The following is a 17746-nucleotide window of genomic DNA, read 5'->3' on the forward strand; positions in this document are numbered from 1 at the left end:
ATGATGGAAAGGAAATCAAGTTCAAGCGCACTATCACGCCACAAGGAACGAGTGAATACAGAATTGACGGAAGCACAGTCACTGCATCCCAGTACAATAGAAGACTGGAAGAGCAGAATGTGTTGATCAAGGCGAGAAATTTCTTGGTGTTCCAGGGAGATGTCGAAGCTATTGCGTCGCAATCACCGAAGGACCTCACCAAGCTCATCGAGCAAATCTCCGGATCGCTCGAGCTGAAAGCGCACTACGAGCGTTTGAAGGCGGAACAGGAGAAGGCTGTTGAGGCTTCCACACACAACTTCCACAAAAAGCGCGGTATCAACGCCGAGATCAAGCAGTACACCGAACAGAAGCGCGAAGCAGAGGAGTTCACCCAGAAGGAGGCCGAGAAAGACCAAGCTATCGTGAACCACGTCATGTGGAAGTTGTTTCACTATGAAAAGGGCATTGAGGAGAGCCGTGCTGAGATTGACAGGGTCGGCGAAGAGAGGAATAGGCTGAAGAAGGAGCAGGAGAGGGCGGAGAAGGGACTTGAGGCGGCCAGGAAGGATCACGCGAAGGTGCAGAAGGACATCCTGAAGCAGGAACGCGGAATCAAGAAGAAGGAGAAGCAAGTTGAGGATATTCAGCCTGGGTTGCTCGGAGTTGATGAGAAGATCAATATAGCGACAAAGAACGTCAAGAAGTTCCACAACAAAATCGCGGAAGTGAGGAAAGATCAGGATCGTCAGAGCAAGCAGGTTGATGATTTGAGGAAGCAGTTGGATACGGTCGAGAAGGCGGAGAAGAAGTTTGAGCAGGAACAGAGGAAGGCCGCAAGAGAGGCTGGTCAGACTCTTAGCGAGGATGACTTGGCCGAGTATCGCCGCTTGAAGGAGGAGGTCAACCGCCGCGCGGCAGGAGACAAGATCAAGCTCGACTCCGCAGCGCGCCAGGCAAAGACTGATGGCGAGGCTGTCCGTAGCCTCCGTGACAAGCTCGAGGCACTTGAGCAGCAGAGGTCTCGCTTGCAGGAAGAGAGATCGGATGCTAAAGACAAGAAGAGGGAGTTGGATGCCGAGGTTGCCCAGCTCTTGCAAGACCTCGACGACAAGAAGCGGGAGCACGAACATGCTCAGAGCGAGAGACTGCGTACTGCGCAGACCGAGACTGAGTTGAACGAGAAGCTGCAGCAAACGTTGAACAAACTCCTCGAGGCGAACGCGAGTACGAGGGAGAGTGAGCGCGAGGCGAAGTTCCGTGAGACATTGGCTGCGTTACAGAGAATCTTCCCTGGTGTGCGCGGTCGTATCACGGATTTGTGTAAGCCTAGTCAACGAAAGTACGATACTGCAGTCTCCGTCGTTCTTGGACGTAACATCGATGCGGTCGTCGTTGATACGGAGAAGGTTGCCAAGGACTGTATCGAGTATCTTCGTGACCAGCGTGCGGGCCAGGCGACGTTCTTGCCGCTTGACACAATCCAGGTAAAGCCTGTTGATGCCAACCTCCGTGGTATCCATAAGGGTGCGAGGATGGCGATCGATGTGGTTCAATATGAGTCGAGCCTCGAGCGTGCTATGCAGTATGCCTGCGGTAACGCCGTCGTTTGTGACGATTTAAAGGTCGCTCGGGACATCTGCTACGATATGGGCAAGGAAGTGAAGGCTGTCGCGCTCGATGGCACCGTGATTCACAAGAGTGGTTTGATCACTGGTGGACGTGCCGGTGTTGGATCTGCGTCAAAGAGGTGGGAGGAGCAGGAGGTCGAGGGTTTGAAACGTGTGCGTGATACCCTTATGGCGCAGATCAAGGAGATTCAGGCGAATAGCTGGAGGGGTGGGGAGGAGGAGGGGTTGATGGCTGAGATTAATCGGATTGAGGGACAGTTGACTACTGCCAGGGAGAAGCTGAGTGCGACGTCTAGGTCTGTTGAGAGCAAGAAGGAGGAAATTGAGCATATTGCTGGTCAGATTCAAGAGTTGCAGCCTAAGCTCCAGGAGGAAGAGGCGGCGCTTGAGGACGTTGAGAGTCGTTTGGCTGAGCTGCAAGCCGCGTTCAATGAGGTTGAGGATGAGGTCTTTGCCGATTTTGTCCAGAGAATCGGTGTACGCAACATCCGTCAGTATGAGGAGCGCCAGGGAATGTGGGCTCAGGAGGCCGCGGAGAAGCGTGCTAAGTTCTTGACGCAGAAGAGCAAGATCGAGAATCAACTGTCCTTCGAGGAGAAGAGGTTGGCTGAGACCACTGCGCGTATTGAGAACCTTGAGGCATCCATCGCTAGGGATGAGCAGTTGCTTGAGCAACTCCAGGCGGAGAAGACTGAGTTCCAGACTGAGATTGATACGTTGTCTGCGGAGCTTGAGCTTCTGCGTGAGGCCCACACGAACAGGAAGGCTGATCTTGAGCAGAGGAATGAGGCCGTTTCTGAGGCTAAGCGTGCAGTGGCCAAGTGGAACAAGGAGCTTGACAAAATTGCCCGAACTGTTACTACTCTCGTGGCCAAAGTTGAGAGGATCGCGGCTGAACGTCACAACCTGCTGAAGAGATGCAAGGTTGAGGAGATTGATATCCCTCTCCTTGCTGGTTCTTTGGATGACGTTCCGATGGAGGAGCAGTTGAGGCAGGATGTCATGGAACTCGATGATGAAGGCGAGTCTGCTCGTGTCAGGACTGAGATCCCCGATTATGGACTAGAGTTTGACTTTGACGAACTCGACGATGACTTGAAGGAGGATGGGTCTTCCTCAGCCGAAGCGGACTTGCTCGACACAATCAAGAACATCACAGCCGAGCTCGAGCGCATGTCACCCAACATGAAAGCCATCGAGCGCCTTGAGGGTGTCGAAAACCGCCTCCAAGACACCGAACAGGAATTCGACAAAGCCCGTAGAGAAGCAAAAAACGCCCGCGACAAATTCAGTGCCGTCAAACAAAAGCGTTACGATCTCTTTAACCGCGCCTACACCCACATCGCCGAACAAATCGACAAGATCTACAAAGATCTCACGAAGAGTAAGGCATTCCCTCTTGGTGGTACCGCATATCTCTCACTCGAGGATTCCGAGGAGCCGTATTTGGATGGTGTCAAGTATCATGCTATGCCACCCATGAAGCGGTTCCGTGATATGGAGCAGTTATCTGGAGGTGAGAAGACGATGGCGGCGCTTGCGTTGTTGTTTGCGATTCACTCTTATCAGCCTAGTCCGTTCTTCGTGTTGGATGAGGTTGATGCGGCGTTGGATAATACCAATGTCGCTCATGTTGCGAATTATATCCGTGAGCATGCGGGACCTGGGTTCCAGTTCATTGTTATCTCGTTAAAGAATGGTTTGTTCCATCAGAGTGAGGCTTTGGTTGGTATCTACAGGGACCAGGATGAGAATAGTTCGAAGCCGTTGACGCTTGATTTGAGGAAATATCCTGAGTAGGGGAGGGATGAAATCCGAGACGATGCGTGAGAAGATATAATCTACGATTTACTGGAGTTAGGTTTTTTACTGGATACTTCTTTGCTATACCTCAGCCATTTTACTAGGTAATCCATATTTGTGTGCAATCAATCGTTCCATTACTACTCATCACATCGTACAAACTCTATCATACCGTACGCCATCCTCTATGAATATACCCTTAACGCATGGTAACCAGCTCCTCAGCACTCGTAGGATGAATCGCAACACAAGCATCGAAATCCTTCTTCGTAGCGCCCATCTTAATCGCAACCCCGAATCCCTGCAAAATCTCCGCAGATCCCAACCCTACGATATGAAGCCCAACGACCTTCTCCTCAGGCCCCGCACACACAATCTTGTACTTTGTCGGACCCTTCTTCTCGAGCATGGCGTAGTACATTGCGGTGAAGGAGGAGGTGTAAACCTTGATGTTATCCTTACCGTATTTCTCCTCGGCTTCGGGCTGGGTGAGGCCAATAGACCCAACCTCGGGGTGCGCGAAGACGACGGAGGGGATATTGGTGTAATCGAGCTTTGCCTCCTTGAACTTTTCGCCGCCGAAGATACGTTCTGCGAGGCGGCGGCCGGCGGCGATGGCGACGGGGGTGAGTTCCATTTTTCCGCAGACGTCGCCGAGGGCGTAGACGCCTTCGACGTTGGTGTTTTGGTAGTCGTCGACGACGATGTAGCCCTTCTTTCCGTCGGACTTGATGCCTGCGGTGTCCAAGCCCAAAGAAGGAGTGTCGGGGACGCGACCGGTGGCCCAGATGAGGCAGTCGACGGTTATCTTCTCGCCGGACTCCAATTCGAGGGTGAGGGATCCGTCATCGTTCTTGGTGACTTGCTTGGGGATTGATTCGGCGTGCATGTTAATTCCGCGCTTCTTGTACTCGTCTGCGATGGTCTCGGTGACCATGGGGTCGAAACCGCGGAGGATGGATTTACCGCGGTAGACGATCGTGACGTCGGATCCGAGGCCATTGAACATGCCTCCGAACTCGATGGCGATGTAGCCTGCTCCGACGATGGCGACACGCTTGGGTTGTTCAGTCAGGCGGAAGAAACCGTCAGAGTCGATTCCGTGCTCTGCGCCGGGGAGTTTGGGGATGTTTGGGTGTCCACCGACGGCGACGAGGATGTGCTTGGCGGTGTACTGCTCCTTTCCACCATCGAGGAGGTCGACTTCGACGGTATCCTTAGAGATGAACTTGGCGCGGCCGAAAACGTAGTCGACGTCGTCCTTCTGGAGGTTCTTCTCGTAGATGCCGTTGAGGCGCTTGATGTACGCATCACGCTTCTCCTTGATCTTGGTCCAGTTGAAGACAGCCTCGCCGTTGACGTTCTCGAAACCGTACTCACGGGCCTCGCGGACGGTGTCGGCGACGTCGGAGCAATACCACATAACCTTCTTGGGCACACATCCGACGTTGACACAAGTACCACCCATCACACCAGAAGCCTCGATGATCGCAGCTTTTGCGCCGTAGATACCAGCCGCACGACGAGCGGAGGCGAGACCGCCTGATCCACCGCCGATGACCAGGTAGTCGTAGGATTTGACGCCATTAGTAGCAGAGAGAGGAGCCATCGTTGTAGAAAAGTGCCTTGAGATGGAAGCGAGGCGTGCCGTAGGCTGTCGTCTTAAGATAGAGGAGAACAGGTTGGGCGATTTTTGTCGGGGACGGGGCCGGCTCTGTGAGCGTGGAGTATATGAATGGTCTCGATTTTTGCGGGAGGACCGGCAGTCGTTGGTTACGTCTTCGGTGCACGAGACAGAGACTGCCGAATCGTCATGGAAGAGAGTAGATATATTTCTGATCTGATCAACGGAATAAAACGAAGCCAAATCAAAGCATTCCCTCCCTTCTACGCTTCCCAGAGTCGCCGACGCAATCCGGCCACGTCGCCCGGGCCTAGGCACACGGCGGGCGCACCGTCAGCTACACGAACATACACCAACACCTCCTCGACAAAGAACAGCTTCAATTGATCCAGTATGGCTGCCCCAGCGCCTATGGTTTCGTTCGAGGACATGGAGGAGCAGGATGGTATCCGCTTCTCCTGGAATACCTGGCCAAACACCCGTCTCGAGTCCTCTAGGACCGTGGTACCCATCGCGTCGCTGTACACCCCGATCAAGGAGAGACCTGATCTGCCGCCGGTTATGTACGAACCGGTGAGCTGTAAGGCGCCGTGTAGGGCGGTCTTGAACCCGTACTGTCAAGTCGACTTGCGGGCAAAGTTGTGGATTTGTATGTTGTCGCGTGGACATGTGTACAATGGGATGAAAGGCTAACTGACGTCGCAGGCCCATTCTGTTTGAATCGCAACCAGCTCCCACCTCACTACAAAGACATCTCACCAAACTCTCTCCCCATGGAGCTCCTCCCCCGCTTCACTACCATCGAATACACCCTCCCCCGCCCAGCGCAGGTCCCCCCAATCTTCGTCTTCGTCGTCGACACCTGCCAGGACGAAGACAACCTCGCCGCACTCAAGGAATCCCTCATCGTTTCCCTCTCACTCCTCCCACCCACCTCCCTCGTCGGGTTGATCACCTACGGCACCATGGTCCAAGTCCACGAACTCGGATACGGAGAGTGTCCCAAGTCGTACGTGTTCCGTGGATCAAAGGAGTACCAGGCAAAGCAAGTCCAGGAAATGCTCGGACTTCTCGCACAGGGATTGCGTCCAACCGGTCCTGGTCCTCAACCTGTCCGTCCCTCGGGCACGGCGGCTAGGTTCTTATTGCCCGTTCAGCAGTGCGAGTTTCAGTTGACTTCTATCCTCGAGAACTTGCCCAAGGACCCATGGCCCGTCGCGAACGATAGGCGTCCGTTGAGGTGTACTGGAGTTGCTTTGAGCGTTGCCGTTGGATTGATGGAGACTGCGTTTCCCAATGCTGGTGCCAGGATTATGTTGTTCTCCGGTGGTCCTGCGACGGAGGGTCCGGGTATGGTCGTTGGTCCCGAGTTGAAGGAGCCCATTCGTTCGCACCACGATATCGAGAGGGATAATGCCAAGTACTACAAGAAGGCGAACAAGTACTACGAAGCACTCGCCAAGCGCGCGGCGAATAACGGACACGTCGTAGATATCTTTGCGGGATGCTTGGATCAGATTGGTATGCAGGAGATGAAATCCCTGGCGAACACGACTGGTGGACACCTGATCTTGACTGATGCTTTCACCACCTCGATCTTCAAGCAGAGTTTCCAGAGGGTGTTTAACACTGATCAGCAGGGATACTTGCAGATGGGATTCAACGCTACGCTGAGAGTATTGACGACGAAGGAGTTGAAGATTTCGGGGTTGATTGGGCATGCGGTTAGTCTTGCGGAGAAATCGAGCAGTGTTGGGGAAACGGAGATTGGAATTGGTGGAACTTGTGCGTGGAAGATGTCTGGTATCACCCCCAAGACTTCGGTTGCGACGTACTTTGAGGTTGTTTCGCAGGGTGGTGCGATTGCCAATGCGCAGGCCGCTGCTCAGCGTGGGTTAATCCAGTATTTGACGCTTTATCAGCATGCGAATGGACAGTTTAGGTTGAGGGTTACTACTGTCGCCCGTAACTTCGTGGATGGAGGAAACCCCGCCATTGCCGCCTCGTTCGATCAGGAAGCCTCTGCTGTCCTCATGGCCCGCATCGCAGTCTTCAAGGCCGAAATCGACGATGGACCTGATGTGTTGAGGTGGACCGACCGGATGCTCATCCGCCTCTGTCAGAAATTCGCGGATTATAGGAAGGACGACCCAACCTCTTTCCGACTCGCGCCCAATTTCTCGATTTACCCACAGTTTATGTTTCACCTTCGTCGATCGCAGTTTTTGCAGGTATTCAACAACTCGCCGGATGAGACTGCGTTTTACAGACATGTCCTCAACAGCGAGGATGTGAATAACTCGTTGGTGATGATGCAACCTACGTTGATGTCTTTCACTTTCGATCAGCCGCCTCAGCCCGTGTTGCTGGATTCCTTGAGTGTGAAACCAGACGTCATCCTACTCTTGGACACCTTCTTCCACATCCTCATCTTCCACGGCGAAACAATCGCACAATGGCGCAAAGCCGGCTACCAAGACCAAGAAGGCTACCAAAACTTCAAAGAACTCCTCGAAGCTCCCCGCGCCGAAGCCGCAGACCTCCTCATCGACCGCTTCCCACTCCCACGCTTCATCGTCTGTGATTCCGGAGGTTCTCAGGCGCGTTTCTTGTTGAGTAAGTTGAATCCGACTACTACGCATCAGAATTCGGGTTATGGGGTGCCGGCGAATCAAGGACAGGCTATTTTTACGGATGATGTTAGTTTGCAGGTGTTTATGGAGCATTTGAAGAAGTTGGCTGTTAGTGGGTCGCAGTAGGGGTAGCTATTGCTAGGTGAGGAGACGAATGGGGAAGGAGGGAAGGATGCAATGATAAAGAGGAAAATATACCATTTTGTTTGCTTGGAATGCGTTTGCTACGGGCGAAGTCACGTTGCCTTGTAGTTCCGATTCTCTTCTTTTCGTGCGTGCCGCAGACATGGCCCCGCGGTCCAATTTTGCTCTATGTCTATCATAACCTTCCATATGCATCTCCCATTCACGCCCTGAACAAACCCTCTAGCACAGGATCCGCCTCCACCAATGCCGCTATGTCTCCTTCAATTACTGTTCCACACACTCTTCTCAATTTCACTGAGATGACTCGTAGCTCCCTCTTCACCTCCTCTAGTCCCTCCTTCTTGTCAGCCAGATTCTGCCAACACACACATATGCCCCTGAGAAGGTCGACATGATGCCCAATTATTCTTGGCTCTCCTACTTGCAAAACTGTCTGCAAGGTTTTAAGTGTTGCCAGCAGACTCTTTTGATGTGTCGACGCAAATGGATGAATGAGAATGTCCCGAATTGTCGGAATGACGTTCTGCACGGTTTCTCAGTCAGTTCATACACACAAGATTTGAGGAAGGCAATGCAACACACATTGAGATGCTTCACGCTCCAAATTCCCATGGCCTCCACCAGCATCCCCAACTCCGTCATCAACACCTCCGCGACCTCAACCTGGTCACCTGCATAGACCATCCCTTTCAGCACACCACTTCTCATAACCTCGTCCAACACCTTCGCTCTCTTCCTCTCCTTCTCCTCCGTGTTCACAACACTGAACGTGCGCAACTCTGCCAACTCCCTTAAGCCCCCAAACGCTTCCCTCAAGAGTGGTAACGACACATCTGCGGGCACCATTGGGGGCAGATATGTCAGACACAACATAAGTGCATCCCAAAACACTGTGCCCAACCCAGTTTTCTCCACCATATCCCTTGGAACACGATTCAGCATTTCTTGCAAGACACGTACACCTCGGAGTTTATGCCGAGGGTTGGCTACGTCGAGGAGGGCGAGGATAGGTGGGACGATGAGGTGGTAGTGAGTGTTAAAGGATATGGGGCGTGTTACAATCCATTCTAGGATCGTCAGTGACTCGGGACGGTCGACTAACCATGGTGTTCTGTCGTCTTCAGAGAGGGAATCTGCGTAAACAGCCTCGGTTCGTCGCGTTTTTCGGGCGGTGAAGAGGGGTTTGATGAACTCCAGCAGGATGCCATCAATCAGGACTTCTCTTGTTTCAAAGAGGTTGGGGTGGGATGATAGGGTTGAGAGGGCTATGGAGTGTGCTGAAGGGGACGTCCAGGGATCAGTGGTGGATGTGTAGGTTGCGAGGGCGATGGCAGTGTGGGCTGGATATAGTGGTATGGTGTTGAGGTTTGACTTTGAGAGGAGGTGTAAGAGAGCTATTGATCGGGCTCGGAATGGTAGAGATAGTGACGTCGCAATATCATCTATAAAACTCAATGAGCAGGGATACAAGTTGTGGCTGGGTAGAGAGGTACCTGTCTGCCAGTTTTCTTTTCCAAAGAATGCTGGTGGTCTCAATAATGTCACACAGTCTTCTAATATCTCACCCCGTACACCACTCACCTCCTCCTTATCACACGCCTGCGAAAGCTCAAGCAAAAGCGCTGCCGCCCATGCAATTACAACAGTCTGTTAATTGGTCAGCCAATCTCATCCAAGGGAACTTGGTCGCCCGGACTTACCTTCCACAAGCCAGACTCCGTATCATCCCCACTTCGCAAGTCATCCCGCACAGTACGCAACATCTCCACATCCACCGCACCCTTTGCTTCTTCTCCGAGATGCTGAGGCCATTGAACTACATCTTCTGGTCTTTCCTTCACGGCGTGATCCGCATACTGGCTTAGCTTCCTGTATATCGATGCCATTTCAATTCCTCGGTTGCGCAGTGTTGATCTGGATGGTATACCGTGAGGGAGTGTATAAGACCGGTGAGGTAGAGGAACCTGTGCGCCGTAGGGACACGGGAGGTGTTGGTGAGTAGGTCGAGGGATCTGGCGAGTGAAGAGAAGGTCAACGTATTTGTATCTGCCGACGCCGGCAACCGAGGCCGGAGCTGCAAGGTCCCGACCGTACACCAAACCAACCTTAATATCATTCTGACAGTCGGAGTATAGAGTCTGGGCGATTTCGGCACCTGTCTTCATGAAGGTTCGTTGAGTTTATGACCATGCTTCGGCTTCTCTACGCCGTACAGCTGCCTGTTTGCGCTGATCTCCGCCATCTTTCCTCAACCAGCCCAACGTCGACTTCCTTCGATTAAACACCAGGTCATGGCCCCGTTTTGCGGAAACTGCCGCGGAGACCTCGGAAGCAAACACCGTCGGGACTGAGGTCGACTACATGGCAGCGGATGACGAACGGCTCATTGTGCCTTGTCCGGATAAGGATGCAAAAGTGGGCCCGATGAGTAATTGGAATGAGCTCTCGACTTCAGGTTTTAGTGAATGTTGGCCCCGACAGGCCTCAGACGTTCCAGCACGGAAGTCTGAGACGTGTCCTTGGTGGCAGTGATTCTTCATTTACTCCAGACTATAGAAGAGTCCGTACCATGAAGCAAGTCGCAGTTGACCGATACGTAGTGCTTTCTTCCGTTTGGAAAACGGGCCCACAAATACCCAAGACGGCTGGTGACCACGGCATTGTGGTCGATCTGTTCAACCGGCAACCGTTCCATGATGAGCCTCTGTCACTATCCTGTGCACATCATGCCAATAAGGACCTTTTACTGTGGAGAGTACATCATGACGTACAAGGGATACCTTGGCCCTACATGGTATAAAGCACAGTCGTGTTTTGCACAAGAGCGTTGCGTGGATATGTTCCGTTTAAGAGGCTATGGCCGCAGCGCAAGACCCGTGTTCTATGAATGTCACAAGTCGGGCAACAAAGTCCCGGTTCCCCAAGGGCCTATCAAGAGCGCAACTGCATGAGCGGTTCTTGAACGGTACATATCGTCTAAGATGGCGAGAGCTGAAGTGTGTCGGCTACAGAATGGACGTATACCATGCACTATGTGGCATATACGGAGACACACCTCCCCCGGGAAGTGACGAAGGAACTCCTGAAAGGCCGGCGAACGCAGATAGTGACGAGACTGATCTTAGCGACACGGCGACGAATGACGCACGGCCTATGACAGCCGGCAGCTCTGTACTGGAAAGTCCCGAAAGAACTAGCGAAGAATCTCTCGAAGGAACTCCTGCATCATCGATCAATGGCATCGAGTTGTTCAGCCGTGATGTCATCTCAACGAAAGCCATCGGTGGATCTCCAAAAAGGTGCGTTCTGTCCCGTCAGTCCCGCCAAGATGGACAAACTCGAACATGATATCTCGCGTTATCTCATTCTTAGATCGCGTTGGAATCCAAATAGGTCGGCGAGAGCCGGCGAGGACGGCACCATGTTAAATGGCTTCGCGGACCCGTCATTTTTTGAAAAGGTCATGCCTCTATTTTGTAAGCGAAGGGCTACGACATACGAATATTGCGGACAATACCGGTTCAAGCATGGGGGTGAGACGTCTATCTTTCGAGATCTTGCGCAGGCGGAGCAGGATATGTGGATTGATAACATCTTGCACTACCGGAATAAGCTCATGTTTCACCATGACCCACTCAGGACGGGGAATCTCATTATGCCGACAAGTGAAACAGCGGCAGAGGCTCGGGACAAGCTGCTTGACGGAACGTATCGGTTGCGTTGGAGGAAGCTCGAGTTCGTGCAGTACAAACAGGACCTCTACGAGAAATTGTGTCGTGCCAAGGGCTCAGCAAGCTCGGGAGCTGATGCAAATGGGACAACGGAGGAACGAGTGTCGCCTGCTACGGCCACGGAAGAAGGACGCAACAACGCGTCTGACGATGATGTCGTTTTTCTCGCTGAGGTCACGGGGTATGCTGTTGTCAAGGATGAAGACAGGTTCGACCCGAGTGATGGGCTGTATAATTAAGTAGGCATATTTCCCTAGCGCTCCTTATGCTGAAGCACATCAACAATATCAATCGCAGTTGCAATGGGGACATTTCGGAAATGATGTAATGGTATGAATATTGCTTTAGAAGTTCGTCCTTATACTTCCATATAGTACAAAGGCTGCCCTATCATCGCCCAATTGACGTAGTTGAACCCTGATTTCTCCTCTAATTTCACCGCACATCGAGATGTCGATTTACTGCTGACGAGGGAGTCCTATAACCTCAATGTTTGACGGGTCCCTGCTCACCCTATACGCATGCATATTAGCATTCATCATTAACAACAACGCATATACAAGACATACATAAAGCGGCGGCATGTTTCTCTCCCACTTCGTTCCATTTGGTGCAGTAGGAGGAATATAGGGATCCGGATGCCTGTACTCCTTCAACTTCGCCTCAACCTCCTCGAGGATAAGCGCCAGTCTACGCGGATCCGTGACGTTCTTATTCGCCTCGAAATCCTCCCGAATGAGCATTGCGTAACGACGCCAATGGCCATGGTCCACAACCCAGTCCAGGGAGAGTTTGAGGGAGCGGCGGTAAAGGGATGCGACGCGAGAGCGGTTCGCGGCTGTAAATGCTTGTGGCAATGACATTGCTGATTGTATCTTTTCTGGCTGGGGTAAATGCTTTCCCGGGATAAATGCTTGCTTTGGAGGTGATGTACCGGTACGGATCAGGGGGCCCACTCCAGCCACACCCCGGGCTGAAATTCGAGCATGCATCACCGCCAACATCAGTGCTCAATCAATTCACAAATTACAACCATGTTCGCTCTCCGTACTGTCCGTTTGGCTGCTCGTTCTGCGGCTCCCGCTCTCCGTCGTGGATATGCTGAGGCTGTCCCCGCTGACCGCATCCGTTTGACTTTGTCGCTTCCTCACCAGGTATGTCGACCATCATTGATCCCGGTGATCCGTCGCGAACGAGCCCGGGATCCGCCATGAGCAATTGGCTGATTTATTTGTGTTACAGGCTGTCTACAAGGCTTCCGATGTGTACGTGCTCTGGAGAAAGGATTGATTGCGGAGTGTGTAACTAACGGGATCATATGTCTACAGCGTCCAGGTCAACATCCCCGCCACCGCCGGAGACATGGGTATCCTCGCCTCCCACGTCCCCTCCGTCCAACAACTCAAAGCCGGTCTCGTTGAGGTCATCGAGGAGGGCGGTTCCGCCAAGCAGTTCTTCGTCTCCGGTGGTTTCGCCGTCGTCCAGCCCGGCTCTCAGTTGAGCATCAACGCTGTTGAGGCACACCCTATTACCGACTTCTCAGCTGAGGCTATTAGGAATGCGTTGGCGGAGGCGCAGAGGGTCGCTGGTGGAAATGGAAGTGAGGCGGATGTTGCTGAGGCGAAGATTGAGGTTGAGGTTTTGGAGGCGTTGCAGGTGGGTTCAGGTTGATTCAAAGATGTGTGGAAAAGTGCTAACTTTTTGAAACAGACTTACGTTAAATAAGCGACAAAATAACGTTGTGAGGGGATGATATTGTACTCTAATACCATAGGCTCTATCGTTGTCACGAATAGAATGATTGAACATTGACTTCGCGTCCTGCCCCCACCTGCAATATCCCCGGGTATATTTGCGCCATTTTATGGAACTAGAACCACACATCCTGCGGCTGTACGCGTACGTCCCTCCCATTCTCCCTAATGCTCTTCCTCTCCTTATCCCTCCTCAACGGCCGTCTCATGTCAAACGCATCCTCCTCCTCCCCCTTCCCCCCCGAATAATACCCAACAACCCTCCTAAACACGCTATAATCAAACCCTTCATACATCCCAATCGCAACCTCATTCCCGCACCTAACAAACAAATCCACGAAAAATGCGTCATAACTTTCTTCACCTGTTCGTTCGAGCATGTTCATCAGGATCCGGGCGAGGCCGAGACGGCGGTGAGAGGGTGAGACTGTGAGGGCTGTTACGTGGGTGTGCCAGAGGGTGCCGGTGCCTTCGGATTTACCCATGATGTAGGCGATTGGTTGTTGGGTTGTTGGGGAGAGGGTTGTTGTGAAGAGGTCGGGCCATGTTGCTAGGTAGGAAAGATAAAAGGATATGTTGTACTGTCGATTCAATCAGTCCGTTGCCTTGAGTGTAACTTGGAATCGACGTACGGTCTCAGTCAGAACATCAAGGTTCCTATACACGCACGATCAGATCAGCTTCCTCTCCAACGGCGGGGCATTCGACATACACGTTATTGAACTCAAACAGATCCGTCGCTCTGAATCTCCGTAGTTCAGACATTTCTCACGGGGTGCTGAGCGTCGATGGATTTCTCGGTCAGCAGCCAAAAAGCAGGGGCGTGCAGTGCCGTATACAGAGCTGCCAAAACAAACGACGACGACCTCCTTTTACGCTCTCTTTGCATTCACTCGGTTAGGGAGAGGAAGGGATGGACTATCATTTAGATTCTTCACTCATTTACGACGATGATGGCGGGGAGTCTCGATACTCGGATGAGGAGGCTGGGTATACTTACGACGAACGATACTATCGATCAGATTCCCCGCAAGGGATGAGTTTGGGGATGGAGATGGGAATGGGAGGCTTAGGCGGCGGAATGAGTCTCGGCGATGAATTGGCGAAAGCTATGGAGGTCGATAGTGGCCTCGGCGGTAGCGCTGGGGAGCAAGAGATGAGGGAGTCTTATGAAGGTGATGGATATGGTGCGCTCCCCTTACCCTCACCTCAACCACAATTACCAGTGGAACTATAGCTAATGTATGCGAGTAGGTGACCCAGCTGACGATAGCGATGACCCTGCTCTCCCGCTACAGAGTCTCGATGCAAGGATTGCGGAGTTGCAGGCTGTGATTGAGGAGACCTTTGCGCCGACACAGCATGAGGGGACATACGATGAGCTGGGAGAAACGATCACGGTACAAGAGGATGCGATACAAAGTCTGATAGTAGGACTACAAGCACGGTTAGGAGATCAATCGGCTGTGGAGAATGGTGCATCGAGGTATGATGATTCATTTCAGGGAAAAGCAACTAGCTGCAGTACTGATGATTCACGTACAGATTGATCACGGTACATGCGGCATTGACGTCAAGTTTAACACACAAAAGCCGACAACTAGGCGACCTGAAACTCGCTCTTCCCTTGACGCCATCACCACCACTACCAGATATCGCGGAGGACGACTCACCACCACCACCCCCATCCCTACAGTCTCTCCTCGACACCCTCCAATCCCTCATCCCACCACCATCCCTCGCCTCCCTCGACGCCCTCCACACCCTAACAACCTCCCTCACGTACACCCTCTCCTCCCTCTCCGACTCTATCCAGGAAATCAAACAAACTGAGGCATTGGCGGGGAGGAAGTTGAAGGTTGTTAGGGGGTTGGTGGAGGAGTGGCAGTTGGAGTTGGCGGGAGTGGAACGGTCGAGAGAGTGGATCTCGAGTGAGAGGAATCGGTGGAAGACGGGTGGGGTGGTTGGGAAGGAGTTGAGTAATGTCATTGGAGGATTCGAAGAGGCATTGAGGGGGATGGAGAAGCGGATCGAAGCATGGTAATTTATTTGCATCTAGATCAAGAGCAAGGAAGAGAGAGGAGGAGAGGTAGCTGGGTCAGGACATTCGCATCGGGGTCACAGGCGTTTCGATTTGCTTTTCGCTACAAGATACCCATAAACCCCTCGTCAACATCGACGACAAATATAACCAAAACAATGCTTTCAATGACTCTCTTCGTTTTACTCCGAATCACTCAAGTCCGCGAAGACCATCTCGTCAGCCATCTCATCCGCAGGCAAGTGGTTCACCCTCTTCTTAACCTGAGTCTTCGCCTTGCTCTCCGCCCTGTTCCTGTACTTGCTCGCCTTCTGCGCCTTCAAGCTCGCTCTGACCTGGTTGGGGGACACAAACTCCTTGTTCTCATAAATGACCGGACCACCAAACGAACCCTCCAAAACGCAAATAACAGTCATGACAAAACGGGGACCAATCTCCAACAAGGAAAGCTCACTGGTGTCACCACCCCTTCGCTTCGCCTTGGGATCTTCTGATTCTTTCTCGACGATCTGGAAGTTACGGAACCAGATCTTGCCATCCGCCAGCGTAAAGGTAAGAACATGATCCGTGAAGGGCTTCGACCTCCTCGCGCCCTTGGGTACACCGAACGTTGCCTGCAACATCTCCTTCAACAATCGCGTGTACGGCTGCTCATCAAAACTCTTGTCGAAACTCAGAATTGGTCGGGATCCCTTGAGTGCGTTTCCGGTCATGTTCAGCTCGTCCATGGTGTGCAAGTTTTGGAGGTGGAGCTTGACGGAGGGACCGTTTGGTGCTCGGGCGAGCCAGACGTAGAGATCTTGACGCTTTCGTGCTTCGAAGAAGAGGATGTTGTTGCAGGAGTAGAGTTCGGCGACTTCGTTCAAGTGGTAGAGCTTTGATTTCGTGTCGAGCTTGGCGTCCTTCTTGGAGTGAGGAAGCATAGCCTCAAGGTCGGCCATCAAGTGACGCTGACTAAGAACAAGAACATTAGCAATTGGAACGACGGATCGTTGCACGCCGGCCGATGACAGGTGGCACGTACCGGTATGTAACACCCCTCGATGACAGAACCAAGACCTTGTTCTTGATCCTGCGCGACTGGGGCTTGCCATGCTCCTCAACAGACGCCTTGGACTTCTCTCCGGACTGAAGCTTGTAGACGGTCGCCATTTGGAAGAGTTCTTCGTTCGTCGCTCCCTTATCACTTATCGTTGGCCGTGCTGGAGTTGCGACGGCGCAGGTGCCTTAGGGTTTACGCGCTCTACAGCAAATTTACCACCGTGCACACCGCCTTGGGCAGATCGAGCACAGCTGCAGCGTCCGTTGTCGTTTCCGTCCCATCAAGAACTTCCGTCAAAATGGCCAAGTCGAAGAACCACACGTACGTTGGTCTCTGTTTCTTTGTCGCCGTGCTCTTGTTCTGCTTCAATTCCGCGGTGGAACGGTGGCCGGGCGGTGAGGATAAAGTTCGGATGCTGACGGGATTGTAGGAACCACAACCAGAACTCCAAGGCCCACAGGAACGGCATCAAGAAGCCGAAGACCAACAAGTACCCTTCCCAGAAGGGCGTTGACCCCAAGTTCAAGCGTAACCAGCGTTACGCCGCTCTCGGTACCCAGTACGTTACACTCCACCTCCTAGCACTGCGCTCTGAGCCTTGCAAAGAGCGAAGTGCGAGGGAACGAATCAATCGACCATTGATCGTGATTTGCGATTGGATGAATACTGACCACTGCATTTGTACAGGAAGGTCATGAAGGCTGTCAAGGACCAGAAGGCTTCCGCCTAAATTTCTTGATTCCATCGATGTGATAGGAACTTCTTTGACTTTGCTTTCTTGGGATTTTTTCGGAGTTCTTGGGATTGAATTGTGCAACGATCAATAGCAAAACCTTGGGTCAAGCAAAATGCGTTTTTGGTTCAGTTCAGTGCAGTGCAGCGTTGAAAATGTTTTTTGTTCGGCCTGCGACATGATGAGCGATTGGATGTTGCTGTTCGGTACAGTTGGCATTGTTCTCCTTCTCGGCCGTCGACAACCCCCACCTCGCCCGCCGAGATCAGTCCAGTCCGGTTCCTAGCCCAGTCGGCCTTCCACCCATCCCTCCATCGCCCTCAAATCCTGCTCCGCAGGCGCACATTTGTGTAGAGCACCGGAAGTATGCTCTCCTTCCGTCGTGCTCAAGGAAATTGCGCAAGACCAATCCCCTTCTTGTCAATACCACCGCATGGCCTCCCTTTCGTTTTGATACTTCGGCTGTGGAGGTCTGCGCTGCTTCCTTCTCTTTTCATGGGAAGGGGGTTCGTGGTGGGTGACGTACATTTCTTTTTCTGATTCTTGTCGTAAACCTGTAAACTCCGATGCATATATCGTAGATGTTGGGTATCTGAATATACTGTTTTGCCTATGATCTATCTGTTGT

The 17746-nt window shown here is 52.5% G+C and overlaps 11 protein-coding genes across 11 annotated transcripts; 6 read left to right on the forward strand and 5 right to left on the reverse strand.

Annotated features, from left to right (window-relative positions):
* The first annotated feature begins 1544 nt into the window (after positions 1–1544).
* SAICODRAFT_31292 (P-loop containing nucleoside triphosphate hydrolase protein) lies at positions 1545–3557 on the forward strand. The gene has a single exon (XM_019167888.1). The coding sequence runs from the start codon at positions 1560–1562 to the stop codon at positions 3408–3410; it is 1851 nt and encodes a 616-aa protein (XP_019022432.1). The 5' UTR covers positions 1545–1559; the 3' UTR covers positions 3411–3557.
* On the reverse strand, positions 3544–4992 carry SAICODRAFT_83180 (glutathione-disulfide reductase). The gene has a single exon (XM_019171300.1). The coding sequence runs from the start codon at positions 4879–4881 to the stop codon at positions 3613–3615; it is 1269 nt and encodes a 422-aa protein (XP_019022433.1). The 5' UTR covers positions 4882–4992; the 3' UTR covers positions 3544–3612.
* A 456-nt stretch (positions 4993–5448) lies between these two features.
* Positions 5449–7796, forward strand: SAICODRAFT_59864 (protein transporter SEC23; the record flags this gene model as incomplete). The annotated part of the gene is made up of 2 exons (XM_019169717.1): positions 5449–5686; positions 5743–7796. 2 exons carry the CDS (start codon positions 5449–5451, stop codon positions 7794–7796), a joined length of 2292 nt encoding a protein of 763 aa, XP_019022434.1.
* A 220-nt stretch (positions 7797–8016) lies between these two features.
* SAICODRAFT_8977 (uncharacterized protein) lies at positions 8017–9703 on the reverse strand (the record flags this gene model as incomplete). Its single annotated transcript, XM_019171653.1, has 4 exons — positions 8017–8340; positions 8400–9259; positions 9311–9464; positions 9518–9703. The coding sequence occupies 4 exons, from the start codon at positions 9701–9703 to the stop codon at positions 8017–8019; spliced, it is 1524 nt and encodes a 507-aa protein (XP_019022435.1).
* Positions 9704–10673: 970 nt separating this feature from the next.
* On the forward strand, positions 10674–11958 carry SAICODRAFT_26761 (uncharacterized protein; the record flags this gene model as incomplete). Its single annotated transcript, XM_019166976.1, has 4 exons — positions 10674–11116; positions 11190–11756; positions 11806–11878; positions 11923–11958. The coding sequence occupies 4 exons, from the start codon at positions 10674–10676 to the stop codon at positions 11956–11958; spliced, it is 1119 nt and encodes a 372-aa protein (XP_019022436.1).
* Positions 11959–11975: 17 nt separating this feature from the next.
* Positions 11976–12467, reverse strand: SAICODRAFT_20694 (uncharacterized protein). The gene is made up of 2 exons (XM_019166306.1): positions 12118–12467; positions 11976–12061 (listed from the first exon to the last, which is right to left on the reverse strand). Exons 1-2 carry the CDS (start codon positions 12409–12411, stop codon positions 12035–12037), a joined length of 321 nt encoding a protein of 106 aa, XP_019022437.1. The 5' UTR covers positions 12412–12467; the 3' UTR covers positions 11976–12034.
* A 115-nt stretch (positions 12468–12582) lies between these two features.
* On the forward strand, positions 12583–13456 carry SAICODRAFT_83188 (putative ATP synthase delta chain mitochondrial precursor; the record flags this gene model as incomplete). Its single annotated transcript, XM_019171301.1, has 3 exons — positions 12583–12702; positions 12791–12813; positions 12877–13456. 3 exons carry the CDS (start codon positions 12583–12585, stop codon positions 13217–13219), a joined length of 486 nt encoding a protein of 161 aa, XP_019022438.1. The 3' UTR covers positions 13220–13456.
* SAICODRAFT_95383 (N-acetyltransferase) lies at positions 13142–14097 on the reverse strand. Its single transcript, XM_019171973.1, has 3 exons — positions 14015–14097; positions 13935–13959; positions 13142–13883 (listed from the first exon to the last, which is right to left on the reverse strand). Exons 1-3 carry the CDS (start codon positions 14065–14067, stop codon positions 13419–13421), a joined length of 543 nt encoding a protein of 180 aa, XP_019022439.1. The 5' UTR covers positions 14068–14097; the 3' UTR covers positions 13142–13418.
* Positions 14098–14215: 118 nt separating this feature from the next.
* Positions 14216–15346, forward strand: SAICODRAFT_8982 (uncharacterized protein; the record flags this gene model as incomplete). The annotated part of the gene is made up of 3 exons (XM_019171658.1): positions 14216–14489; positions 14557–14788; positions 14848–15346. 3 exons carry the CDS (start codon positions 14216–14218, stop codon positions 15344–15346), a joined length of 1005 nt encoding a protein of 334 aa, XP_019022440.1.
* SAICODRAFT_83195 (Brix-domain-containing protein) lies at positions 15143–16495 on the reverse strand (the record flags this gene model as incomplete). Its single annotated transcript, XM_019171302.1, has 2 exons — positions 15143–16297; positions 16368–16495. The coding sequence occupies 2 exons, from the start codon at positions 16493–16495 to the stop codon at positions 15526–15528; spliced, it is 900 nt and encodes a 299-aa protein (XP_019022441.1). The 3' UTR covers positions 15143–15525.
* A 155-nt stretch (positions 16496–16650) lies between these two features.
* Positions 16651–17123, forward strand: SAICODRAFT_95389 (uncharacterized protein). The gene is made up of 3 exons (XM_019171974.1): positions 16651–16706; positions 16816–16944; positions 17073–17123. The coding sequence occupies exons 1-3, from the start codon at positions 16684–16686 to the stop codon at positions 17113–17115; spliced, it is 195 nt and encodes a 64-aa protein (XP_019022442.1). The 5' UTR covers positions 16651–16683; the 3' UTR covers positions 17116–17123.
* The last annotated feature ends 623 nt before the right edge of the window (positions 17124–17746 follow it).

Source organism: Saitoella complicata, assembly GCF_001661265.1.
Source record: "Saitoella complicata NRRL Y-17804 unplaced genomic scaffold SAICOscaffold_20, whole genome shotgun sequence".
NCBI lineage: Eukaryota > Fungi > Ascomycota > Saitoellomycetes > Saitoellales > Saitoellaceae > Saitoella > Saitoella complicata.

Excerpts from the sequence above, each read along its gene's own strand:
- SAICODRAFT_95389 (XM_019171974.1), top strand. The coding sequence starts at position 16,684 with ATGGCCAAGTCGAAGAACCACAC. Across the intron at positions 16,707-16,815 it reads GCCAAGTCGAAGAACCACAC|GAACCACAACCAGAACTCCA; the intron begins GTACGTTGGTCT and ends ACGGGATTGTAG. Across the intron at positions 16,945-17,072 it reads TACGCCGCTCTCGGTACCCA|GAAGGTCATGAAGGCTGTCA; the intron begins GTACGTTACACT and ends GCATTTGTACAG.
- SAICODRAFT_20694 (XM_019166306.1), bottom strand. The coding sequence starts at position 12,411 with ATGTCATTGCCACAAGCATTTACAGCCGCGAACCGCTCTCGCGTCGCA. Across the intron at positions 12,062-12,117 it reads GAAACATGCCGCCGCTTTAT|GGTGAGCAGGGACCCGTCAA; the intron begins GTATGTCTTGTA and ends GCATGCGTATAG.
- SAICODRAFT_31292 (XM_019167888.1), top strand. The coding sequence starts at position 1,560 with ATGCAGTATGCCTGCGGTAACGCCGTCGTTTGTGACGATTTAAAGGTC.
- SAICODRAFT_95383 (XM_019171973.1), bottom strand. The coding sequence starts at position 14,067 with ATGTCTGAACTACGGAGATTCAGAGCGACGGATCTGTTTGAGTTCAAT. Across the intron at positions 13,960-14,014 it reads CTGTTTGAGTTCAATAACGT|GAACCTTGATGTTCTGACTG; the intron begins GTATGTCGAATG and ends GTGCGTGTATAG. Across the intron at positions 13,884-13,934 it reads TTGATGTTCTGACTGAGACC|TACAACATATCCTTTTATCT; the intron begins GTACGTCGATTC and ends TTGAATCGACAG.
- SAICODRAFT_83180 (XM_019171300.1), bottom strand. The coding sequence starts at position 4,881 with ATGGGTGGTACTTGTGTCAACGTCGGATGTGTGCCCAAGAAGGTTATG.